The sequence below is a fragment of the Loxodonta africana genome, chromosome 6 (genome assembly GCF_030014295.1).
Source record: "Loxodonta africana isolate mLoxAfr1 chromosome 6, mLoxAfr1.hap2, whole genome shotgun sequence".
NCBI classification, from domain to species: domain Eukaryota; kingdom Metazoa; phylum Chordata; class Mammalia; order Proboscidea; family Elephantidae; genus Loxodonta; species Loxodonta africana.
The window spans coordinates 119861034-119887699 of NC_087347.1; the positions used below are offsets into that span (position 1 = coordinate 119861034).

Genomic DNA, 26666 nt, shown 5'->3' on the forward strand with positions numbered 1-26666 from the left:
TAAGTTTTATGCCTTGTAACTACTTAACAAATAATGACTCTTAATGTCCTATGTATGCCACTCTTTGCATTAATTTCCATTTCTATGAATACCAGGGAGTATTGTTATAACTTAAGTCACTGGATTTGTTTTTTGTTGTTGTTGTTACTTATAGTCACGGCGTGGGTTTCATTTAATAGCAGATATTAACTTTTATGTGAGGTTTTCAGGCTTTCGTACATGTATACCTTCTTACACATATGCACATATATCAGAGAGATGTTTCATATTTAGTTAAAAAATAATTGGAGATGAGAGTTTGGTCTATGAGAAAAAAAAGAGGTAGATATTAAATGTTAGCAATATTTTCCTAATATATTGTAATAGGTATTAAATTAAAAATTTACTACTTAGATGATTATTAAGAAAAGAGCTTTACAGAAAATCGTTTGCAGTTTAATCCCAGTTCCCTTCTGAGCTATCTTTTCAGGGTGGATGTGAGTGATGAGTATGAATGAGTAGTATTCAGTCATCTCTTCGAAGAGTGGTCCTCAAGTTAAAATACAGAGAACATTAGTAAAATGTACCAAATAATAAGATTTCTGTAGGTGGCTTCTTTCCCTGTGTCTGCTTCTAACATAATCAGATTCTGAGACATCAGGTTGCAATCTTTTCTCTTCTCCCAGCGCCATTGAGTCGATTCCAACTCATAGCGACCCTATAGAACAGAGTAGAACTGCCCCATAGACTTTCCAAGGAGCACCTGGAGGATTCGAACTGCTGCCCCTTTGGTTAGCAGCAGTAGCACTTAACCACTATGCCACCAGGTTTTCCCAGGTTGCAATATGGGTTGGTTATGAATGTTTGCTGATGAGATGTGATGAGGGTTGCTGCTGAAGTTGTAACACTAAATAGCATGAACCAATGAGCAGAAGGTAAATTTTATGTTCTTTTTAAATGATATTTTATTGTGTTTTTGGTGAAGGTTTACACAGCAATTCAGATTCTCATTCAAAAATTTCTACACAGGTTGGTCAGTGACATTGGTTCATTCTTTACAAGGCATGAATCTTCTCCTTGTTTCCATTCTGGTTGCTCTGTTTCCGTTAATCTAGCTTCCCTGTCCCCTTACATCCTCATCTTTGTTTTAAAGTAATTGTTGAATGGTATCATACAAATGATTTATTAAAAGAGTGCAGTGCTTACGGGTGATAATCATTATTTTTTTTTTAGCCAATTTGTTATTTAGCTACAAAGTGAACTCAGGTGTTAGTTTCCATTCAGAGTTTGAAGAGTATCTCAAGGCAGTGGTTTCAGGGGTCCCCCAGTCTCAACCAGTCCAGTAGGTCTTTTTTTTTTTTTTTTAAGAAGTTTGAGGTTCTGTTTCACATTTTTCTCCCATTCTATCAAGGTCCATCTGTTGTGATCCTCTAGAGGGTAAATCTGAAATCTTGGGCTGGCATATTAAAGACAATTTTCTGGAAGAAAGCTAACAAAAATACCTATCCTTTAGCGAATGCTGCGACACTGCTACATTAAAGAAAAGGGAAGGACTATGGCAATGTACTCATGGGCAAACTGAATGGGATGCTCATAAGTACAGAGGAACATAAACTGAGGGGTTGAACTTAAATTAAGAGGGGGGTCTTACGGCTAAAAGACAATGAGAAATATTTAACATGCAGCTTATAAAATTGTGTATTATCTTTAAAAAATTTTTTTTAAAGATCTACTTAATACAGTAGTAAAGAGAGTGAGGAAAGAAAGCTTATTTTGGGGAACAGGATGGCTTAAAGTAGTCCCTGGATAGTACAAATAGTTAATGCTCTTGTCTGCTAACCAAAAGTTTGGAGATTTGAGTCACTCAGATGTACCTAAGAAGAAAAGCCTAGTGATCTACTTTTGATAAATCAACCATTAAAAACCCTGACACACATGGGCTCCCCAAGAGTCAGAGTTGACTCATTGGCAACTGGCGATGGCAGTAAATCTTAACCCAGAAAATGACATCAGGGGGATGTAGGTTCAAATTTCAGCTGTTACTTGCTTAGCTTGTGACCTTTGTCAAGCTCTTTAACCTTGTGGAGCCTATTTCTTCATCTACAAAACGAGGTTATTACTACACAGTAGGGCTGTTGGGAACTTGGGGAGAAAAAGGAAAGATTACAAAGGGTGAACACAGCAAAAATCTGTGACAAATCTTGGATGAAGCTTGTTCATAAAAGGAGAAAGGGGGTAGAAGCCAGCTATTTAAGGAGAAACTTAATTATTCATTATATGTAGAAGGGAGAAGTCTTTATTCTAGGACTGAAAAATTCAAGAGGCCTCAGGGATTGTCCCTACCAGCTAAGGAAAATCAAAGAAAGAAATCAATACAAAAAGAAAGAAAAAGCAAAGGAATGAAGGAAGGTTGTAGTTCACTTTCTTAGTAATATAGGAAACTAAAGGAATCCATGTAAAAATTGCATCTTTCTCTCTAATTACTGTTTAAGGGGAAGATTAAATTACAATAATTTGACTTATTTTGGTGTTTTGATTTTAAAATAAGTTCCAGAGGCAATTGGAGTTGTTAAAAGAAAAATTCTTATTATTGAAATTATTAAACCAGTTCAGATCATAGAAAATAAAATGAAAGCTGAACATATTTAATAAAAATATTACAATTTTAACTTATCAATATAACACAACATGGAAAAAACAATAATAAATCACCATGACATGGTAAAGTATAAAGGTAGTTAAAAATAGCAAATTGAATTTATACGATTTTTATATCAACACATTAAATGAGAAACAATATATTTATGTAAAAAGAAGCAGAAAATACATTTGATGACATACTAAGAATTTCTCATAAAAAAATTAAGTGACAGGAATACAAACTAAGCACGATAAAGATTCCTTCTCAAAAGTGAAGAGTAAATATCCTATTAAACAATGAGATATAAAAAATGGTAACGTAATACAAAAAAAGACAAGAGTAACACCATCATCACTTGTTTTTGAAGTTCAACCTTGTTTTTAAAGTTCAATCTAATGAAATAATTCACCAAAATGAAATAAATTCCTATACAAAAATGGTGCTATAGCAATTCAGCATCCATGGGCAAAAAAAAATTGAACTTCGTACTAAATGTCACAGAGTATATAAAAAAGAAATTCAAAAAGGATCACAGATTTAAGTGTAAAATGTAAAACTGTAACCATTTTGAGGAAAAATAAAAAAGGAGAAAATTTCTGGGACCTAGGACTAGGTGAAGCATCATTAGACTTGGAAAAAAAAAAAAAACTCAATTCATAAAAAGAAAAAAATTGAAAAACTGGATCTCATCAATGCCAAACTTTTGCTCTGCAAAAGACCCTGTTAAGAGGATGGGGAAAAAAAAATTGCAATTCTCATATCTGTCAAACAACTTGTATCTAGAGTATATAAAGAACTCTTAAAACTCAGTAATAACATCAATAAACAAAAATTAAAAAACAGTCCGATTAGAAATGAGCAGACATTTAACTGAATATATATATAAATATACATTTAACTGAAAAGGATATAAAACCAAAAAACCAAACCCACTGCCGTCGAGTCAATTCCGACTCATAAGGACCCTATAGGATAGAGTAGAACTGCCCCAAAGAATTTCCAGGGAGTGCCTGGCAGATTCGAACTGCTGACCTCTTGGTTAGCAGCCGTAGCACTTAACCACTATGCCACAAGGGTTTCTGAAAAGGATATACAGATGCCAAATAAGCACATGAAAAGGTGTTCAATATCATTAGCTGTTAGACAGACAGACAGGTAGGCAGGCAGACAGACAGACAGATGGATAGTCAGCAGCCATTGTGTCAACTCTGACTCATGGTGAGCTTAGGTACAACAGAAAGAAACGTTGCCTTGTCTTGTACTATCCTCACAATCATTGGCATGTTCAAGGCCATCCTTGTGGCTACTGCACCAATCTGTTTCTCCAAGGGTCTCCCTCACCCTCACTGGCCTCCCATCTCACTGAACATGATGTCTCATGCAGCAAGTGATCCTATGTCCAAAGAAGTGAGCCAGACTTGTTCTGTTGTAAACCATAAGGTTTCCATTCGTTAATTTTCCAAGGTATATCATCAGGCCTTTCTACCTATTTTGTCTTAGTTGAAAGCTCCAATGAAACCTGTCCACCGTGGGTGACCCTGCTGGTATTTGAAGTACTGGTGGCATAGCTTCCATCATCACAGCAATGCACAAGCCACCACAGTGTGACAAACTGACAGATGGGTGGTGGCATTATCCATCAGGGAAATAAAAGTTAAAATCACATCAGATATCATTGCCCATAGATCAGAATAGTTAAAATGAAAAAAAGAAAAAAACACCAAATGCTTGCAAGGATCCAAATAAACTGAATCACTTATACATTGCTGGTTGGAATGGAATGGAAAAAATATGGCATTTTCTTACAAAATTAAACATGTACTTATTACTCATTAAAAAAACAAAAGCAAAAAAAACATCATTGCTGTCAAGTGGATTCCTATGCATAGTGACCCTATAAGACAGTGTAGAACTTCCCCCATAGAGTTTCCAAGAAGCAGCTAGTAGATTTGAACTGCCAACATTTTTGACTAGCAGCCATCTCTTAACCGCTGTGCCACCAGGGCACAGCCCAACAGTTGCACGTTTGGGTATTTATCCTGGATAAAGGAAAACGTATGTCCACCCAAAAACCTGTAAGTAAATGTCCATAGTAGCATATCTGTAATAGCCAAAAACTAGAAACATCCCAGGTGTCCTTCAATGGGTGGATGGTTAAACAAGCTGTAGTGCACTCATACCTGGAATACTAATGAGCAATAAAAAGCAACAGACTGTTAATGATGCAGCAACTTGGATGGATCTCAAGGAAATTATCTGTGTGGAAAAAGTGAATGGTTCCACTTAAATAGTGAAAATTATAGACATGTAGAGCATATTAGTGGTTGCTGATGGTTATGGAAATAGGATGGGAAAGGGGGCTATGGCAATAAATGGGTAGCATAAGGGATTCTTGTAATGGAACTACATAACTTGTAATGGAACTTCTGTATCTTGACTGTGGTAGTGGTCACATATGATAAAATGGCTTGGAACTAAATAAACACACCTACACAAATGAATACATGTAAGATTGGAAAAATCTGAATAATGTCAATGAAGTATAAACCCAATGCCATAGAGTCAATTCTGACTCATAGTGACCCTATAGGACAGAGCAGAACTGACTCATAGGGTTTCCAATGAGTGGCTGGTAGATTTGAACTGCTGACTTTTTGGTTAGAAGCTGAGCTTTTAAACACTGCACCATCAGGCCTCCCAACTGGTATATCAATGTCAATTTTGTGTTGTGATATTTTATTATAGTTGTGCAGTGTATTACATTGGGGAAAACTGGATGAAGGGTATATGGGGTTTCTCTATTATTTCTTACAACTGCATGTGAATTTACAATTATCTCAAAAAATGTAGTGTAATAAATGTTAAATTTGGGGGAAGAAGAATCTTTTTTTGGACATGATATACTTGAATATATAGGAAAATAAGAGAATCAATTGGAATTGGAATTTTTAAGAAAATTTGATATGATCATTATTCTAATAGTTATAATAATCATTTAGAATGAGAACAGGAACTATTCTGTTCACAGTAATAACAAATTACAAGTATTTACAGCCTATAGTATAGGTCCCTGGGTGGCTGGCGCAAATGGCTAAATGCTGTACTACTGGCCAGAAGGCTGGCGATTCAAACCCACCCAGAGAAGCCTTGGAAAACAGCCCTGGTGATCTGCTTTTGAAAGGCCACAACTTTCAAAACTCTGCGGAGCAGTCCTGCTCAGCTGCCAGTGGGGTCATCGTGTGTCTCGATCAACTTGACAGCAACTAACAGCAACAATGACCTATGGTGTAAAATAAATACCTTCGGTCTATTATGAGAGTTATAGGCTCTGTATGATAAATAGGAGATGAGGTATCGTGTAGATAAAAAGTAAGTGGAATAACTAATTCTGAATGAAAAGTCTTAATATTAGAAAAAGTATATATTTTTCCAATTGTTGTGTACATATAATACTATTTTAGTAAGAATCCCAATTTGATAGGTTGAAATATAGTTTTAAAGCTCATATGAAAGAAGATATGTTTGGGAATTACCAAAATAATGATTTATAAAATAGTTTGAAAATAAGATTGATTGATGTAGTACACTTTACCTAACAAGGTCATTTTTGGATATTAATACCTTCCTGAAAGCTATAGTAAACAAAATATGTGTAGTTCACATAAGAACAGACAAAATATTTGTGGAAGAGAAACAGATGTGTGTATATGAGGACCATCCATATATAATACAAGAGTCCCTGGAGGGCACAAATAATTAAGTGCTCCACTACTAACCGGCGGGTTGGTGATTTGAAACTACCCTGAGACGCCTTGGAAGACAGGCCTGGTGATCTTCTGAAGGGTCACAGCCTTGAAAACCAACCCTATGGGGTAGTTCTACTCTGAACGTGTAGGGTCACCGTGCGTTGGAATAGACTCAACGGCAACTATCAAGAACATATATAATATAGTTAACTGTTTCAATTCAGTAGATAAGAATTATTTAATAGATTATGTTAGCATAATATGCTCTCCCACTGAAAGGAAATAAATTTAGACCCTATATCTCACAGTTACCAATATAAATTTCTTTGGATCAAAGAAATAAATGTGTATCAGATATCATTGTTGTTAGTTGCCATCAAGTTTGCTTCAATTCATGGTAACTCCATGTACAACAGAACAACTTTGTCTGCTCCTGCATCACAATCCACAATATGCTTGAGTCCATTGTTGTGGCCACTGTTTGTCTTCAAACCTAAGAGGCTCATCCTCCAACATCATGTCAGACAATGTTCTTTTGTGACCCCTCAGGTTTCCATTGGCTAATTTCTGGAAGTAGATCACTAGGCTTTTCTTCCTAATCTTTTGTAGTCTGGAAGATCCTTAGAAACCTAACATGGGTCACTCCTCTGGTATTTGAAATACCAGTGGCGTAGCTTCTAGCATCATAGCAACATGCGAACCACCACAGTATAGCAAACTAACAGATGGGTAGTGTATCAAGTAGAGATGGTGAGGTATAATTCTTCAGGAACCCAAGGGGTTGTATTAGATGCATTGACATAATCTCAGAAAATTAAAAATTTGGGAACTTTGAAACCAACACCTGTTCTTATTGAGATATCTCAAGGGATAAATCAATTTCTAAAACCCTAATTGTATTTAGCTCATCTGATTAAAATCCCAAACTTTCAATGAAGGAAAATGAATTTTAGAGTCAGAGGGAAGGACTGTTTTGTTTTGTCAAACAACGAGCGCTCATCCTTATATCTAACCTGCTCCCACTCCTTCTCTTGCCTCTCTCATTACCCTCTCTCTGCCTTTTGAAACGTTGAAATCTGTAAGGTCCTTGCTCTATTTTTAAGAAAAGCTTTCTCAGATTCTTTCCACAAGACATTTTCTCCCCATTCTCTGAATTTGTGTGCACACTGCATCCTTATTCTGACACCTGTCATATTTTTTCTTGTTTTAGAGTGTAATCCCCTAGGGGGTGGAGATATGTCTCCTGCACCTTGCAATACTTAAAACCTTGAAAATTGAGAGGCTCACTATTGTTGAATGGATTAACTAGGTTCAAATTTTGGTGTGTCAGGTTGCATGTTGGGCAGATGATCAAATATATATCACTGCCTATTTTAGCATTTTGTTTTTCAAATTTATATATAATCACTTTGTCTTATGCTAAGACTGGGATCAAATCGGTCTCACGAATTCCACCAGTTTTTTTTTTTTTTTTTTTTTTACTGTTTCTTCGCAGTTCTTTTAAGTTTTAAATATATGGTTGATTCATGTGAGATGGAATTGCATTTGAAGTTATACTGGTTCTTTGCCCCTGCTTTTAAGCTGGAAAAAGTGGAAAAAGTAAAGCACTTGCCACAGTAAGTACTGAAATTTATAAAAACAAAATCTAATGAGGTTAGGATACATCCTTGACATTTTATTTTCAACCAAGTGAAGGTCACAACTGAAAGTTCCCAAAGATGACTTTGCATAGCAAATAAACAATGCCATTATTTTGCAAATAAAATGAAATATTGCTGTCTGTAGCCTCAAACGTAAAAGGGTGTTTGCTATTATGCTTACTTTCGGTACTCCAATCATGTTGTCCTTCTGTTTCTCAGATTTTAGAACCTAAAAAGAAGAATGTATATAGGGTGTACAGACAGGTTATCTGTCTGCCAGGGACTAATATGAAATGTGTGCTTTTCATTAATCTAAGATATTATCATTTGAATTTTTACATTTAACTCTTAAATCCACTTAGTACTTGTTGGGTGGTAATGGTTTGGTGCAATTTGGTATTTATTCAGTTTTCTTTATTTGGTAACTTCCTTCTGATTCCAGAAGGCTTCTTTATCATATACATTCAAGTCCCCCAACTCTCCCACAGTTGGTTTTTAGAATGAAACTGCAAAATCTCATTAAAGAGAAAATGTCAAAGTGGTTTTGGAAAGAAGGGGCTAGGTTATGTTTAAGTTGTGACACGTGTGCCCCATGGGCACAGTGTACAAGAGGAATTCTTAACTGCTTTCGTATTATGTATCACTACAAGAACGGGATTAAACCATTGGATGGATTCATGCTAGATCAAGATAATTTTAATATTAAAATAATTGAGATCACTGAAGAAGACCAGAAACAGGCAAACCTCAAATACCAAAAGCCATTTTAAAATAGTCACTTCATGTTGTCATTTGGTTAACGTATGTCCTTAAAGAGACATATTCCAGATTTTAAAATTTACAATTCTGTCTTAGTTATTCAGTGTTGCTATAACAGATATACGACACGTAGATGGTTTCAACAAACAGAAGTGTATTCTCTCACAGTTTAGGAGCCTCGAAGTCCAAACTGAGGGCACCAGCTCCAGGGGAAGGATTTCTCTTTTGGTTTCCCGGTTCTCGTAGGTTCTCAGCTCAGGGACCCTGGATACTAAGGATGCACTCCACTCCTGGCTCTTCTTTCCTGATAGGAGTGAGGTCCCTCCTCTCTGCTCACTTCTCTCTCCTTTTATCTCTTGTACGATGAAAGGTGATACAGCCTACACCCCAGGGAAGCCCCCCTTATGTTGGGTTAGGGCTGTGACCTGAGTGAGGTTGTTGTATTCTACCTCTTTAACATAACCTAATCTTACCTCATTAGCCAATGGCAGAAATTAGGATTTATAACACATAGGACAATTATATCAGATCACAAAATGGAGGACAGCCACACACAACTGGGAATCATTGCCTGAGCAAGTTGACACATATTTTGGGGGGATACAATTCAATCCATTACTCTTGGTCCCCCAAAATTCATGTCCTTGCCACGTGTAAAACACTTTGATCCCATCATATCATCTCAAATGTCTTAATCAACTGCAAGTCTAAATTTTATCCTAGGGCAAGATTTTTCTTCATCTGTCTAATCTAGGGATTTTTTTTTTAATTGTAGATGAACTCACAAATTCATCTGAAACTAGACTGTCTTTAGAAGACCTCTTCAAGAAAGACTTTGTGCTTCATGATCCAGAAGCTCGGTGGATCAATGGTATGTGCATGACTTTTTAATATTTATTTTGAGATATGCATAATTCAAATTAAAATAAATAATGGTGTTTGTAGTTAATATTTTAATTGGGGTTATGCTCCAAAGAGAACATATTATTTAATCCTAAATAAATACCATGGCTCACCTGAGAGAAAACCAATTCCTAAGGTAGTTTATCAATAATGTTTATCATGCAAATGTTAAACTAGCTGCTCTCCCTGTGCTGTTTCCTCCTGATCATTAGTTCTGTGAAACTAAGAATAAAAAAAAAAAAAAAAAATTTATATGTGTTAAATTTCTAGCATTTGCTTGAATAATTGATAATTCTTGGTGTAGTATATGTATGTTAGAAATCTGTCTGTCTGTCAATATTTGTAGGTGCTTCAACTTTGGCAATCTGCTTAGCTTTCTTTTCTTGATTTGTGGCTTCTTTTTCAGCTTAAGTCCTACAAACAAGAAAAACTTTTTGCAAAGTTAAAATCACATGGAAATATATTGCATATAGCCTATTCCTGGCCTCACAAAGAAACCACCTCAGAGATTCCCTTAAGTCAACTTCTGATTTTATTATTTTCAAAAAGTTTAAGATGGCATTTACATTAGAATGGGAAACAACCAAAACAAATCAACAAATCAACAAGTGACTCCATAGACTTTGATTGGCCTTTATGGCAGGTAGTTGGGGGTGTTATTGAATGATGTAGTCCTAAGGAATGTCCCGATAAGAAAGGAAGTCAGCTTTTCATTCCTTAAACATCCCAATTTTGCCTGACCATCATGTTTGGGCAGTTGTGAGTCTTTGCCCTTCACTTCATTCTGATGTAGTATTTTTGCCTATTTTTAAAGCATAGAGTAGATTATTTCTATGATAGATAAAAGGAGCTTTGCCTTTTTACCGAATAAAGATCATCTCATTCACAGTCCATTCTTTTCTAATATTTTAATTAAGTGTGCTTATGCCTGCAAATTAAACTTAATGTATGGAAGGCATAAAAAGAATAATTTAAGTAATGTAACTCATGAGGGCAGGGGCCAAATCATTCTTCTTCACCTAGCGGTGTTACAGTTGCCTCAGCAGGCACTCAAGACAATTTTTGAATAAACACATGGATGTATTCAGTTGAAGTCCAGTGTCACTATTTCATAGACTCTAGTTGAAATTGGTCAGAAGATGAATGTTTTTTGTAGTGATAGTATTACACATAGTAAACAACATCACAATTGTATTAACTTGTATATTTTTGCTTTAAAATATTCATAAATTTGGGACTTGTCGGAATTTTGCCTTTTCACTATGATTATTTCAAATGAGTATTATGACTATTAAAGGCTAATAAAAGAGGTGTATCTTTACAAATGCTCTCCTATACCTAGCTCTCTCACAAATCTATTTCCTAACATGCTATATTAAAACTCTTGTTATTACTTAAAAAAACAAATTCGTTGCTGTCAAGTTGATCCCGACTCATAGTGACCCTATAGGACAGAGTAGAACTGCCCCATAGGATTACCAAGGAGCAGCTGGTGGATTCAAACTGCCGACCTTTTGGTTAGCAGCTGAGCTCTTAACCACTGTGCCACTAGGGCCCCATGTTGTTACTTAGTAGCAAGTATTTTCTATTGAGGGAGGTGACAAAAAAGCGAAGTTACCAGGATTTTGTATTAATAGGTAGCATTGTGAGTCAGTAGATTTGAAATGTTAAATAATCTTCGGATTTATTTGCCATGAATTTGGCTCAGTTGTAGAAATTTGTATAGTCTTTGACTTTGAAAACCAAGAAAAAGTCGTGATCCACATCTCCTTTCTCAGGTTAGCTTGGACTATTTAAAGAGCCGTGTACTCCTGTGTATAACTGACCCTTTGATATTGAAGTTCCAAAGGACTGGACCGATATTTAAGTAGTGAACTACAGGCTAAATTAAGCCACTTTTCAAATCTAGGACACAGCTCTACTTTTACACTTCACAGGATACCAAATGATGTATTTGGAGTTAATCAGCTCAATCATTTTCTTAGCAATTTCTTTACCAATCATTGGTAAACTTGACCTTGAGAATACATACTAGAACAAAGTTGCAATGTTTATATTATATCCCAAGTAATATCTAACAGATATTGAACAGAACACGGAGATACCACATGGAAATCAGGAAAGGTGTGCGTCAAGGTTGTATCCTTTCACCATTCTTATTCAGTTTGTATGCTGAACAAATAATCTAAGAAACTGGATTATATGACGAAAAATAGGGCATCAGGATTGGAGGAAGACTCATTAACAACCTGCTTTATGCAGATGACACAACCTTTCTTGCTGAAAGTGAAGAGAGCTTGAAGCACTTATTGATGAAGATCATGGACTACAGCCTTCAGTATGGATTGCACCTCAGCATAAAGAAAACAAAAATCCCCACAACTGGACCAATAAGCTACATCATGATAAATGGAGAAAACATTGAAGTTGTCAAGGGTTTCAATTTACTTGGATCCACAATGAACACCCATGGAAGCAGCAATCAAGGAATCAAACAACACATTGCATTGGGTAAACCTGCTGTGAAAGACCTCTTTATAAACTGTTGAAAAGCAAAGGTGTCACTCTAAGGACTAAGGTGCACCTGACCCAAGCCATGGTGTTTTTAGTCACCTCATATGCATGCAAAAGCTGGACAATGAATAAGGAAGATCAAAGAGGAATTGACACCTTTGAATTGTGGTGTTGGCAAAGAATATTGAATATACTGTGGACTGACAAAAGAACAAACAAATCTGTCTTGGAAGAAGTACAACCAGAGTGCTCCTTAGAAGCAAGGGTGGTGAAACCTTGTCTTTTATACTTCGGACATTGTTATCAGGAAGGATCAGTCCCTGGAGAAGGATATCATGCGTGGTAAAGTACAGGGTCAGTGAAGAAGAGGAAGACCCTGGAGGAGATGGATTGTTACAGTGGCTGCAAAAATGAGTTCAAACATAACAGTTATTGTAAGGATGGCACAGGACTGGGCAGTGTTTCATTCTGTTGTACATAGTGTCGCTATGAGTTGGAACCAACTTGACGGTACCTAACAACAAAGTTTATATAATATAAAAAAACCAAAAAACCAAACCCAGTGCCGTCGAGTCAATTCTGCCTCATAGCGACCCTGTAGGACAGAGTAGAACTGCTCCATAGAGTTTCCAAGGAGCACCTGGTGGATTCAAACTGCCAACCCTTTGGTGAGCAGCCAAAGCACTTAACCACTATGCCACCAGGGTTCAATACTATTGAAGACAATGGTCCCAGTGTCATTGTACTGAGTACATTGAGCTGGTTTTCAAGTAGAGGAATGGATTTCTGCTCATTCTTTCCTATCATCCAGCCCAGATTGCCTGACAATCACTATTTGTCCTATTTGCATATTCCTCAGATAGCCAGGAAATACAGTGAAAACTATATGAATAGAATATGTAAACTTGGCCTCATTATTACAAATCACATCTGAATGTAAAATGTGAGTTTTTTTCTTTATTCTCGAGAGATGTCTCACCTGGTTTTCTTAGTAACTTAGTGACTTGACGAAGTCTAAACTGAGCTCATTTGGAAGCTTCATTTAATTCTTGGAGGTCACCAGGGAAACACTTCCTGGATTGCTGGTCCAGGAAAGGAGGGCGTCGAGACAGTTCAGACATGTGCCAGTTGTCAGTGACGTAATGTCATTTATTATGCTGATTCTCAAACAACATACCTGAGAATGTCATTGCAGCATTGGACGGGTGCTCGTGATCATGGTTAGCTTAACAAGGACTTTACCACAAACCTGCCCTTATCCTTGAAATCTCCATTTTTATGTCACCTTGACATATGGAGGCGCCCCGGTGGCGCAGTGGTTAAGAGCTACAGCTGCTAACCAAAAGGTCAGCAGTTGGAATCCACCAGCTGCTCCTTGGAAACCCTGTGGAGCAATTTCTACTCTGCCCTATAGGGTAGCTATGAGTCAGAATTAACTCGACGGCAACAAATTTGATTTAACATGTAGAAGTTCATTTTCTTTAATATTATTCATTTCCCCACATACATTGGATGATCAATTGATCATCAAACCAAGAGCTAACATTAATTGAGTGCTTTCTACACTAAATTCTGTGTTAGATGCTTGACATACATATTTTATAGGATAGCAAATAGTAGCATATGAGGTTAAAATCATTAACTCCAGAAAAAACAGAGGCTTACCAAGAAACATACTCAAAGACACAACTGACAAGAGGTGAGGTCTGTTTTAAGCATATGTTTAAGTGTAAAGTTTACCCTCTTCCTCTTCATTGTTTCACTCTGACATGCCTTTTTCAACATCTAATACATATACCAGCCACCTCTTTTACAATCTCGTTGTTACTAATTCCCTTGTCTTGAACATTACAATAATGTTTTTATCTCACCAGATATGTCCGTATAACTGTTATGCATGCAATTGCTAATGGAAAGATATGCACGAATATTTATTGGCATGGTCATGATATAGTAAGTGAAACAAAGATGGCTTCCCAACAGTGTCTTTAGTACATGATTTCACACTGGCTGTGTTGTGTAAGAAAAAGTATTTCCAGATGGCTGGATCTTAACCTGCTTCTTTTTCTTCTTTTTGTCTATTTCTTTTTTTTCCTAAAATTTCCTCAATTAATATATATGATTGTGTGGTTTTTATTGTAATAAAGAAGAAAAATTGTTCTCCCTTTTTTGGTCTCGTCGGTCTACCAGGTCCTCTAGCAGTCTCCTGTCACATAAAGCATTCTCAAGCCTGGCTAAAAACTGCTAATGTGACTCTCAAGAACCATCAGGGACACTCTTTTGCTACTGGAATAAATTCCAGACTCCTCCCTTTGGATTCCAGGCCTCTCATAAGCTAGCCTTAGCCCTCTTCCCAATGTTTCCACTTCACAGTATGTTTTCAGACAAACGGAACTACTTGATATTCTTCACAAATCTCAAAGCTTGGTGGCTTTGCCTATGTGATTTTCTCTACCTAGACTGTCTTCACTAGTCTGGAAGTCCAGATTCTATCCCTCTTCGATGCCAGGTGCAATGCCAATAACCATTTTTTTTCTGCCAGTTGCAAGTAACATCACCTTCCTTTAAACTCTTGGAGTCTCTTTTTTATTGTCTAATATAGAAATTTTGACCTTCTCTATGACTATAACACACTCAATTTCCTCTAAGACAGTGCTTCTTAAACTATTGTGAAAGGCCACTGTTTTAAAGATTTAATTCATTTGTTTTTATTTTCAATTTGGCATGAACCAATACTTTTGTAAAATACAGTACAAATAATTTGCTAGAAAAATGGAATGATAGAGATTCTATCATTTTTTTTTCTTATATTTAACAGACCTGAAATTACAGGAATTTCGAAGTGTAATTTCAAACTGCAAGTGTATGTATAGGCAGTTAATAGAATTGCTATTATACTCATAGATTTTGTCTTTCTAAAATTGGATTAAAAAAAAGTTTGAATGGAATAGTGGGTATCCAAATTAAATGCCTATTCTTGTATCTCAAACAGGAACCGGCATATCAATATTTAAAGTTTTTAGCATCGTAAGTGAGCTTGCTTCCTTTTTATTAGCCCCTCTAGTTTGGATTGATGGCAGTAATACAGGGCATAGTGTATATCAAGACTTGTTTCTATTTTTTGTTTTAGTAGTACTCATAGGAGAGAGGAGATAAGTCTCCAAGGTCAGGATGATGGCCATGAAAGAAGAGATTTTAAAGCAGTTTTAGCAATCTTGGGATAATCATTTTAAGCTTTTCTACAAAATGAATCAAGTGGTGCTATGTTCCTGAAATTTCTCTTCAACTCTTTATCAGTAACCAGTTTCAAAATTTATCCTGAGTATAGATAAATTATCTTTTGATCAAAAACTGGATTTTTGGATTTTTAAACACTTCTTGTTGCAGATGTGACCTTAAATAGTCACACCTTTTAATGAGATTCTACTTCGTACAGTTAGTTTGTGATTTGCATACCCCAGTAGTTTGGCAACACTTGTGCAGTGAGATTAATCCGCTAATCATGCAGTTGGATGTGATCCCACGTGTGTCAGAGTAGAGCTATGCTCTGTAGGGTTTTCAATGACTGATTTTTCAGAAGTAGATTGCCAGGTCTTTCTTCCAAGGCATTAGGTGGGCTGGAACTGCCAACATTCTGGTTAACAGCTGAGCACTTAACAGTTTATGCCATTCAGGGACTAGTGCTCAATACATAGTATAATGTAATAAACTATGATATTTTCCTTGATATATAAAGGTGGGCCCATTGATTCCACAGCCAGTAGAGGGCTAAATTTCAGTTTTTTTTCATAGGAGACAAAGATATTTTTCAATGATCTACTCAAACCTGTCCTCCCCAATACCAGCATGTGAAAATTCTTGCAAAATGGCTGGCAGGGATGAATGATACTGGGTGAGGCTCTGGGTTTCATCTTGATTTTATTAGACTTGTGCTAGAGGCAGAGAATTCATGTGCCACATGATATTCCAACACAAATATTAAATATTTTAAATGACATGTGACAGTGTGATATATTGAAATAAGAAAGTCATTGAAACTAGACCAGTCAGGGCCTTTCAACAAGTTAGATAAACCTTCTAAGTCTTGGTTTCTAAACTTGGGACTGTGAAAAATAAACAAGCTACAATAAATAAAAAGCAAAATGTCTGAAGCCTTGCCAATTTTCAAATGATAGAGTTTCTGATAGCTGCTTTTATGGATTCTCTGGACACTTATTTATAAATGCCCCTGGCAATTTTGTCCTCATGAAGTATATCTGAGATATTGAATACGCAGTGAATAGCCACTGTGAAAGCCTTTGTGAAAATAAAACATATTATTGTAAATAGCAATAATATTTACAGTAATTAGTGAAACTAATAATTAAGGGGGTTAGACTCATAATTGGGGATCAAACGACTCAATCTATTTTTATTGTTTCTATTTATTCTTTTTGTTTGTTTGACACTATTTTATCGTTATTTGATTTTTGTCCATATACCCAATTTGGTTGAGTTGCAGCAGCTGTTGGATTCTTCACATGCAGAGAACTGGTTACAATTCCTACAGCACAACCGTGGTGTGTAGTGGTTAAGAGCTACACCTGTTAACCAAAAGGTCGGCAGTTTGAATCCACCAGGCTTTCCTTGGAAACCCTGTGGGGCAGTTCTGCTCTGTCTGATAGGATTGTTAGGAGTCAAAGTCGACTCGAGCTTGTTTTTTTTTTTCGGCCTGTATTCAACTCTGAATTAGAATTTTAACTCCTGTCTCCTTTTTTTTTTTTTTTATCTTCTTGGTTAGAATTTTAATTTTTTATAATCATCAAACTGATATTCAATTGATGTAGAGTTGAATTCACACCTATGAATTTCTTGAAGGTTATTTATTTTTTTATTGCAACATAATTTATAAGAGCAAAATGTTGGGTAGTTATAGCAAATGTACAAAAATAGATGTATAGTTAGATAAAAAATAAATTATTTTACATCCATTTAATGAAGTGCTATGCAGCCTTTAAAATTGACCATTTAAAAAAGATTAGTGACATTGGACCATGTCCAGAATAAAATGTTAAGTGAAAATAGTAGAATATAGACTTATATGCATAGTATATTCATAGTTTTATCACATACATGTATCATGTACACTTGTACCTATGAAGAAAATGTTAGAATTCATTATGCCAAAATATTAAATAATTTTCTAATAGCGTGATCATGTGTGGCTGTTTTTATTTTCTTCTTCTTTTGTCTAAATTTTCCAAATTGCCACGAGTATGTTGTTACTTTCAGAAGACTTTGCTAAAATTCCCATTAAAAAGTAACTTTCAGCTGTCAAATCTTTATCTTGTTATTATTTATTAGGGGACTTAATATTATTTTAGAGTCCCTTAATGGTGCAAATGGTTAATGTGCTCAGCTGCTAACCAAAAAGTTGGCAGTTCAAGTCCACCCAGAGGTACCTGAGAAGAAAGGCCTGGCAATCTACTTCCAAAAAATCAGCCATTGAAAACCCTATGGAGCACAATTGTACCCCAACACATGTAGGGTCATGAGTCAGAATTTACTCAACAGCAGCTTGTTTGACTTTGATTTATTTATTATTTGAAGACAATTTAGGGATGAGGGTTCGAATGTACAGTCCCAGCATTGCGGTGGTGGTGGGGAGTGGAACTGAAAATAAAAGAGGAAAATAGCAACACAGCCGTATCTACCAAAAAAAAAAAAAAAAAAAAACCAAACCCATTGCCTTCAAGTCAATTTTGACTCACAGCGACCCTATAGGGCAGAGTAGAACTGCCCCATAGGGTTTCCAAGAAGCGCCTGCTGGATTCGAACTGAGAACTGTTTGGGTAGCAGCTGAGCTCTTAACCACTGCACCACCAGGATTTCCAGACTTCTCTACATTAGGCCTAAAAAGAATATCCTCCCCCAAAGGCTGGGATGAAATAAAGACTACGCTGCTTTCCTTCAAAAGACTCAAAAGAGAGGCAGTCACAGGGGGAGCATGAGGGTTATTCCTGACCCTGGGAAAATGCACATGTCCTCAGGGCAGGGGGTTATGGATGCTTCTAAGGAGCAGCTTCACTCCCTTCTTTCCTAGGAGGTTGAGGCAGATTGTTCCCTGTAGTTTACACTGTTCTTTTTTGCTTCCAGTAATATAAACCCATAGAGGCCTGCTGAAGTTATGACATCCCAGCCTAGTTCCTGATTTATATCTCAGAGATTCGAAAATTAGGTTAAGCATATAATTAGTTGTTATCATAGCTGACCTTATCCCTTTGGAGTAATGTGTGTCAAAGGATCTTACCATCAAATATAGATAATTTCCTGCCAAAATTAAAGAAGTGCTTATAAAAATATACCGTTAAGCACATTTAATTTTCTTTAAATCACTTTACTGCTATATCATTAGTACATGGTGCTGTTACCAAAGTTTAAATTAAATTTAATCTATATTAAAACTGGAGCCCTGGTGGCACAGTGGTTAAGAGCTCAGCCGCTAACCAAAAGGTCAGGAGTTCGAATCCACCAGCTGCTCCTTGGAACCCTATGGGGCAGTTCTTCTCTGTCTTATAAACTATAAGGTTGCTATGAGTCAGAATCGACTGACAGCAATGGGCAATTAAACCTACTTGACATCACAAATAAAACTGAAATATTTACTCTCAAACATTTACTGTGTTAACTTGATATTCTAAATGCAAATATTCAAACTTTTGTTTGAAATTCAAATCTGAATATTTCTCCTTCAGAAGAAATTTTGAAGATTCCAGCTTGTCCTAAAATGACAAATCTATAGTAAAAATCATGGGACAGTAGGAAAATTGATCTACCCATAAAATGCAGTGTTAACATTTCAGGGGAAAAAATATTTTCAGGAAAAAGAAAATGAATGTATTAGAAATGAAAATGCAATGATGAGATTATGTAAAAGGAATTTGAAAAATAAACCAAAATTTAGGCTAAGAGAGCTAAACTTCTGTGTTACAAGCTACTTCTTGAAATAAACTATATTTTGACTTTTAATAGAAGAAAAACCCAGACTGGATGAACAGGATGAAATAATTTAGGTACATCAAGGGCTGAATTCCCATGTGTACCCTGAACAGAGTTTTGCATATTGTGGGTGTCATCTGTTGATCTTTGCAAGAATTGTGGTTAAAAAATAATAATAAAAATAATGAAGTTTTCAGGAGAAAGCCTAAGTGCTAAGCATAGTCCTAGTGCATTCTATACAAGTGCGTTTGGTCCTTAGCTTTGCTGGCCTAGACACTGGGTCTGTCAGCACAAATACAAATGAATAGATAACTTGGCGCTGGCAGCTATCCTTCATCCATTAACTGTTTGCACCACCCAAGAACTCAATATGTTTATACTATTTCAGAATTTATAGGACATTTCTACACATATCATTTATTTGTTATTTCTTGGAAAAACCTTGCTTACAAGGCAGGGAGAGCATTATCTTTGTGTTTTAGACGAGACAGTTGAATCACAGAGAGAATTTCCTTGCTTCTCCCAGATTCAAAGTTGGTAATGAGCTTTGGCTAGAATTCAGGTGTTCCATGTTCAGTGGTGGTAAATACACTGGAATAGAGGAAAGGTCAAAAGTGAATTGTTTGATGTTATTAAACTAACATTTAACAATGTTTATTAAGAATAAACAACTGTAGATTTAAGGAAATTACTATTAAGAGAAAAATTCCTTTGTAATCATATTGGAATATTTTTACTAGAATTTTTTAGATGAATTTGAGAAAATGTTATAATTTTTATGTCATTCATTGTAACGGGATAAACAGAAGTCTTTGCAGCTGGCCATAATAATAAACTCACATTTAGGACAGATTTTTATCGGAAGCTTTTAATTCAACTTGGTATGCTTGAGTTATTGTTATGGATTGAATTGTATCCCCCAAAAATATGTGTTGTGAATCCTAGCCCCTATGTGAGTCAAAATCAACTGGAAGGCAATGGGTTTTATACCTGTGTATGTAACCCACTTCAGAATAGGGTTTTCTTTGTTATGTTAATGAGGCCATACCAATGTAGGATGTGTCCTAAACCTATCACTTCTGAGGCATAAAAGAGCAGATTAGGCACAGACAGGGAGACATAGAGGCCACTCCACATGAAGATTGTTAAGAACTGGGGAACAGAAACGGAAAACAGAGACTGAAAACAGAAAGCCTTTGCCTGGAGCCCGTGCCCTCAGTTTGTACTTCCAGCCGCCTAAACTGTGAGAAAATAAATTTCGGTCTGTTAAAGCCACTCATGTGTGGTTTTTGTTACAGCAGTGCTAGGTCACTGAGACAGTCATGTTTTCTGCCTGTGTACGATGTGTTTGTGTGCATTTCTTTCTGACGGGCTAATCTTAATCAGGTTGCTTGTATAGTCAGTTTGAATGGGCCATTGGGACCTTTGGATAAAGCACAATTACTTCAGCCTATTATTTATTCATTTTTTTTAGTTGAATAAACAAGTATTAAACCTGTAGGTACATTCCAGAAAGACTTTAGCCAGAAGCATTGCTAGAGATAACATTGTTTCTCATTAAATGGCTGAGATTCTCTGAGGTAAAGCATTTCGAGTGCAGGCATTTACTCAACAGAAAAGTTCCATCTTATTCAGAGTGTGTTTGGTTTCATGTGTGTCCAGAGAGGCTGTATGAGATCGAATTCTATTTCCTTTCTGTACAATTTACCTTTTATTTTTGTTCTTACTGAAGATTAAACATTGTTATGTTTATGGCACTATTAAAAAAAAAAAAAATTGCCCTGCAGTTAATTCTGACCCCTAGCGACCCTTTGGTGACCTATGGGACAGAGTAGACTGCCCCCATAGAGTTTCCGAGGCTGTAATTTTTTACAGAAGCAGACTGCCATGTCTTTCTTCTGTGGAGCAACTGGTGGGTGTGAACTACTGGCTTTTTGGTTAGTAGCCGAGCACTTAACCAATATACCACCAGTGCTCTTTATATGGTACTATAGGAATGCAAAAAAAAAAAAAAAATTAACAAAAAGAAAGAAATTGTATCATCTGCCTTCATCAATCTTATTATAAATGCTAATAATAAAGACTTACGCTTTGTTGGGCATCTACTAATAGCCAGACATTATGCTATCCATCTTTTAACTTATTTTATCTAATGTTTATTGTTTGTTAAGTAGAGGTTGTTGTTGCTTTTGTTACTTGCTATTGAGTTAACTCTGACTTGTAGTAACCCCATGTACAAAAGAATGAGACATTGCCCAGTCCTTTGCCATCTTCATGATTATTGGTATGCTTGAGCCCATTGTTGCCACTGTGTATTTTGAGTGCTTTCTAACGTAGGAGACTTATCTTCCAGCATTACATCAGACAGTGTTCTGTTGTGATCCGTAGGGTTTGTATTGACTGATTTTTGGAAGTAGATTGCCTTATTCTAGAAGCTTCACTGAAGCCTGTCTACCATGGGTGACCTGCTGGTATCTGAAATACTGGTGGCATATCTCCAGCATTATAACAACATGCAAACCATCAGAGTATCACAAACTGACAGATGGATGATAGAAGTAGGTCTATGCCCATTTTATAAATGAATAAACTGGAGTTTTAAGCAAACCTATGAGTTGGAATCTTGTTGCATGCAACTTATTCCATGCGACACAGCTAGAAAATCGCAAAATCAGAATTGAAGTACAGTACATGTACTCCACTGTTAGCTTCAGGTAACAATAAGCATAATAACTTGTTACTATGTGAACAAATACAGATTTAATGAAAGGAATATTAAGGCAAAGGACAAATGACACTAAAAGAAAATAACTAATTTGCAGAATTGAGCATACTTTATAATGAATATACGAAAAAGTAAAACTTCTGTAATCAATTTACATAAGAATTATTACATAAGATGCACACAGAACTGAAATATAAAACTTAGTGTGCAGTAGAAAATAGATGGATACACTGGGATTCAAGAGGTCTGCGTCAGTAGTTGAATGATTACTTTGGGAAAACCACATCACCTTGCTAGACGTCTGTTGTAGTTACCTATTGCTACTATAACAGAAATACCACAAGTGGGTGGCTTTAACAAAGAGAAATTTATTCTTTCACAGTCTAGTAGGCTAGAAGTTCAAATTCAGGGCGCCAGCTCCAGTGGAAGGCTTTCTCTGTGTTGGCTCTGGGGGAAGGTCCTTGTCATCAATCTTCCCCTGTTCTAGGAGCTTCTCAGAGCGGGGACTCCAGGTCCAAAGGACATGCTCTGCTCCCAGCTCTGCTTTCTTGGTGGTATGAGGTTTCCATGTTGCTTTGCTTGCTTCTTTCTTTTCTATCTCAAAAGAGATTGATTTAAAACACAACCTAATCTCTTAGATTGAGTCCTGCCTCATTAACATGACTGCTGCTAATCTCACCTCATTAACATCATAGAGGTAGGATTTACAACACATAGGAAAATCACATCATATGACACAATGATGGACAATTACACAATACTGAGAATCATGGCCTAGCCAAGTCGATACACATTTTGGGGGGACACAATTCCATCCATAACAACCTCATTTCCTTCATCTGCATTACTAGAAGATTTGACTGACACAAGAGGTCCTTCCAGTTTTGTTATTTGGGAATTACTCATATCTAGATTTTGTAGCACAGTAGGCCCTCAAGGAAACTACAGTGCAGCTGTGGTTTTCATACTTCCAAATTTCCTGATCAGATTTCATGTCATCTGGTTCAGATGGAACTTTCATTGGTACTAGTAATAGTTGTAGTGGTAGTAGTCACAGTAGTAGTGGTAGTTGTTGTTGTAATAGCATTTTGTATTTCTCCCCATCACTTTCAAAACTTGATTCCCCTCTTTTATAATTTCTAAGGAATTTGCTAAATGGCATAATCTAAGATGATAATCTAACTTACGTTTTATTTAAAATAAATTTATATATTTTTATCATTGGAAATGGCTTAATGCATTAAACTCTGTGCATAGATTTAGCACTTAAAATATGAGTTAAGCTTTGTTTCAAATAAGAATTGAGAGTTTTAGATACTGTGGCAAGTCTGGAAGGAGATATTTTGGGCATGACACCTCTTTATAAAACTTTTTTGGTTAGGGATTTTTTTTCCCATTATACATAAACGTGGAAAGAATAATATAATGAACACCCATGTATTCCTCACTTATTTATAAATGGTTACCAGTATTTTATGAATCTTGTTTCATCCATGGGCACTCTATGTTTTTTTCTAGACTTTACGAAGTAAATCCAGACATGTCCATTTTTCCTTGAATTACTTTGGAATGTTTCTAATGAAGATGTGTGGGTAATTATATTATTATACCTAACAGAATTAAAAAGAATTTCTTAATTAAATCTAACACTCCGCCATTAGGCATTTCGAGAACTCCCAAGATGGTTCTAAGACTAATGATGAGGAACAGACCTCTATAAATCATCTGCAGCGTATTTGCACCTCCAACTCTTTTAAGGTCTTGGATAACAAAATGCTACTCTCTGTTTTGTTTTTGTTAAAAACCGTGCTTCAGGCAAAGCAAATACTAAATAATACATGAGGTGTGCCAGAAATTTATCCTGAATGAGGGGAGGAACAGAGGTTATTAAAACGAATAGTATGGCATTAAAAAAAAAGACACCAATGTAAGTCTTGAAAGCTAGGATTGAAAAGGACAAAGAAATCTAACTGGAGCAGAGAGAAGAAATAGAGAAGGTATAGGAAATGTGGTCAAGAGGGAGATTCAATGCTAACTATAGCTAATTTCTACAATTGCGCTGTTTCTGAATGGCGTGGTTTATTTTTATCATTAAGAGTGCAGACAAGGACCTGAACCAGAATGATGGACTGAAATCCATGAAATACGATTGAAGGAAGTGAGATGTAGAGAAGCAACAAGCAACATCAGTTACTGAAGGGCCATCCTGTGAATAAGGGCATAGATTGGTCAGGTAGATTTTAGAGTGAATTAAAATGGAAGTCAGCAGGATTAGATATCTGCTCAACTGAATTAGAAGTCTCTGACACGTGCAATTTGTTAACATTTGGTTATGCTGAGTTAGAAAATAACGGGGTTACCTTGCTAGCGTTACAGAGAAGTCGGATGATCATCTGATTAGGATACCTTAATGGGCTTCACATAATTGATACTAGATTGCAAAAGAAGACCAATCAGTCCTACTTTAATTCTAAGGTCTTATAATTTTATGTCTGAGTCAACATAAAGATATGGCTTAAACTACTGTTTTCATAGTTTCTTGCTGTAGGAAACCAGATGGTACATTTGTGTGAGGCAGTTTCTAGGGAGTGGGGTCAGCTTTAACAGAAATTTATCTGTTACTCATTTCCACCCAGAAAGTCTCCTTATGTGGCATAAAGCTCTTTTCCCCATGGTTTGTCTGTCCATATGTTGTTGCTGAAAAATAATTTAGAAGCTGATCCTATTCTGTGCTCTCGGTTGGTAGCACCTTGGTGTACTCCATTGTGCTGTCTCTACCGATGACAGTTTTAATGAACTCGAACATTCATTACTGGAGCTGTGTACCCAAGCCATTAACTTGTCACTGCCATGTACTTGCAAACAGCATTTGTAAGCAAGTAGCTTGCACCTACCTGGCCTCTGATGATATTCAATTTATAAGCGGAAAAACAACACACATGTTGATTACTTATATGTGTTTATGTTTTCCCTTCTTTCCTGGGAACATTCACCTGGTTTTCTGCCACTATCAGTCCTTGATAACTGTAACATTTTTAGCCTTTTTTAAAAAATATATAATTATCTTCATTATTTGTATTTTGCAGATGAATAAATTAAGACTAATTTAGGTAACATGGCTATTAGGTGGTAGAGTTGGATGTTCCTTAGCTCTTAATTCCCCTGAGATAATTTTATATGCAAAAGATTAAAACAGTTAGTCTCTGACTTAGAAAAGTGATTCAGACTTCGTGGAGCATAAGTATTGCACAATCCTGGCAGATCTGTGATCCTGTGGCATTGCAGCTCTGAACCACGCAGCTATGTAGCCTTCTCGGGCCCATCCAACCCCCGAAGCAGGAAAGAGCCTGTCTGCATGTAGAAGGTAAGATCTGACAGCAGAAGGCTTAGGGTTCCAGAAAGCAGAGCTCTAATTTATTCTGCAGTGGACATAGTGGGCAAGTCACTTGACTTCTCTAGCTGACCATGACTTTGCCCATAAAACAGAGAGGGTAATTCTTCTTATGCCTTCCTTCTGCAGTCAATGTGAGTGTCACAGGGGATACAATTTTTCTAAAATTTGAAACCACTTAACATTTTTTGAATGAGAATTGATTTTCATTTCAGTAGACCGTATGACCTTGGGCAAGTCACACAATAATTCTGATATCACTTTTGTCAAAGCAACACAGCAGCAGTAAGAACTAACATTTATTGAGCATTGAGTACGTGCCAGGCATTGGGCTAACTCTTTTAATGTATGTTTGTTAATCCTCCTAACAACCCTGTGAATTACTTTTATTATCTCCACTTAACAGTTGAGGAAACTGTGCTCATAAGAGTTTAGTAATTTTCCCAAGCTCACACAGCAGAGCTAGAGGCAGATGCTTTAGGTCATTAAAACGGGGCGGGCGGGGAGGGATTAAAATAGTCCAAAAAAGTTTGCCTAGATTGGGCATGGGGCATAGGAGACTAAAGATAAAGAAAGAAAAAACAATTGCTATTTCAACTGTAATTTTTCCCTTTTTCTCATGGCTGGCTTTGATCAACAGCCTCTGTGTACTTCCCTTACTTCTTACCTGCGTTGACATTCCAACTGCTGCTGTCACCTTTGGAAGCTAGAGCTATCCTTCCTGCTATTCCGAAGGTCCTGTTGTTTAAAGGTCCTGTAATTCATTGAACAAGCTTAAATGCCCTGGTTACACAGGTCTGACATTTTGTTCCTATGCCAGCATGTTTTCCCACACTGTGCTCCCCAGTACTTGCTCTAGGAAGAGGCATGGCTCAGGCATTGTCTTTCTTCATGACGTCAATTTTTCCTGGAATATCCTTTTCTTTCCACACTAAAAGAAAATGCCTTTTTCTTCTCATGTAACATCAGTGCTGCTCTAAAGCCAACCATTGCTTCCTTAGAAATCTCTATTTTTTTTTAAAGCTCTCCGCATGATTTTTATGCCCACTTTCATCTTTAGAACTCTTTAGAACCACTCTCCAAAATTGTTTCTTCAGAGTAGAGATATTACCTTTTGTCTGTATATTTCTAGCATAAAACAGTATCTAGCATGTATAGTTACTTTAGTACAACAGACCTTCACTTTAATTTGAAAGTAGACATGATTTTGTATGTGAATTCTAAAATGGCTGCTTATAGCTTTGGATGAAATATAAATGGTTAAGGACATTATTTCTTCAAAGGATAAAAAGAATGAAATCTTTCAGTTGGCTTAGCTTAACAAAAGAACTAAGTTATTAGGATTGGCACTATCACAAGAATGTGGAGTGATTACTGATGGGTAAATCCT

General features: G+C 36.4%; 1 protein-coding gene across 1 annotated transcript in view; it reads left to right on the top strand.

Annotated features, from left to right (window-relative positions):
• DPP10 (dipeptidyl peptidase like 10) overlaps positions 1-26666 on the top strand; it is an 833411-nt gene that overhangs the window by 221927 nt on the left and 584818 nt on the right. Inside the window, exon 3 of the mRNA XM_003405871.3 lies at positions 9541-9636. Within this exon, the coding sequence (XP_003405919.2) occupies positions 9541-9636 (96 nt within the window). The remainder of the gene's footprint in view (positions 1-9540; positions 9637-26666) is intronic.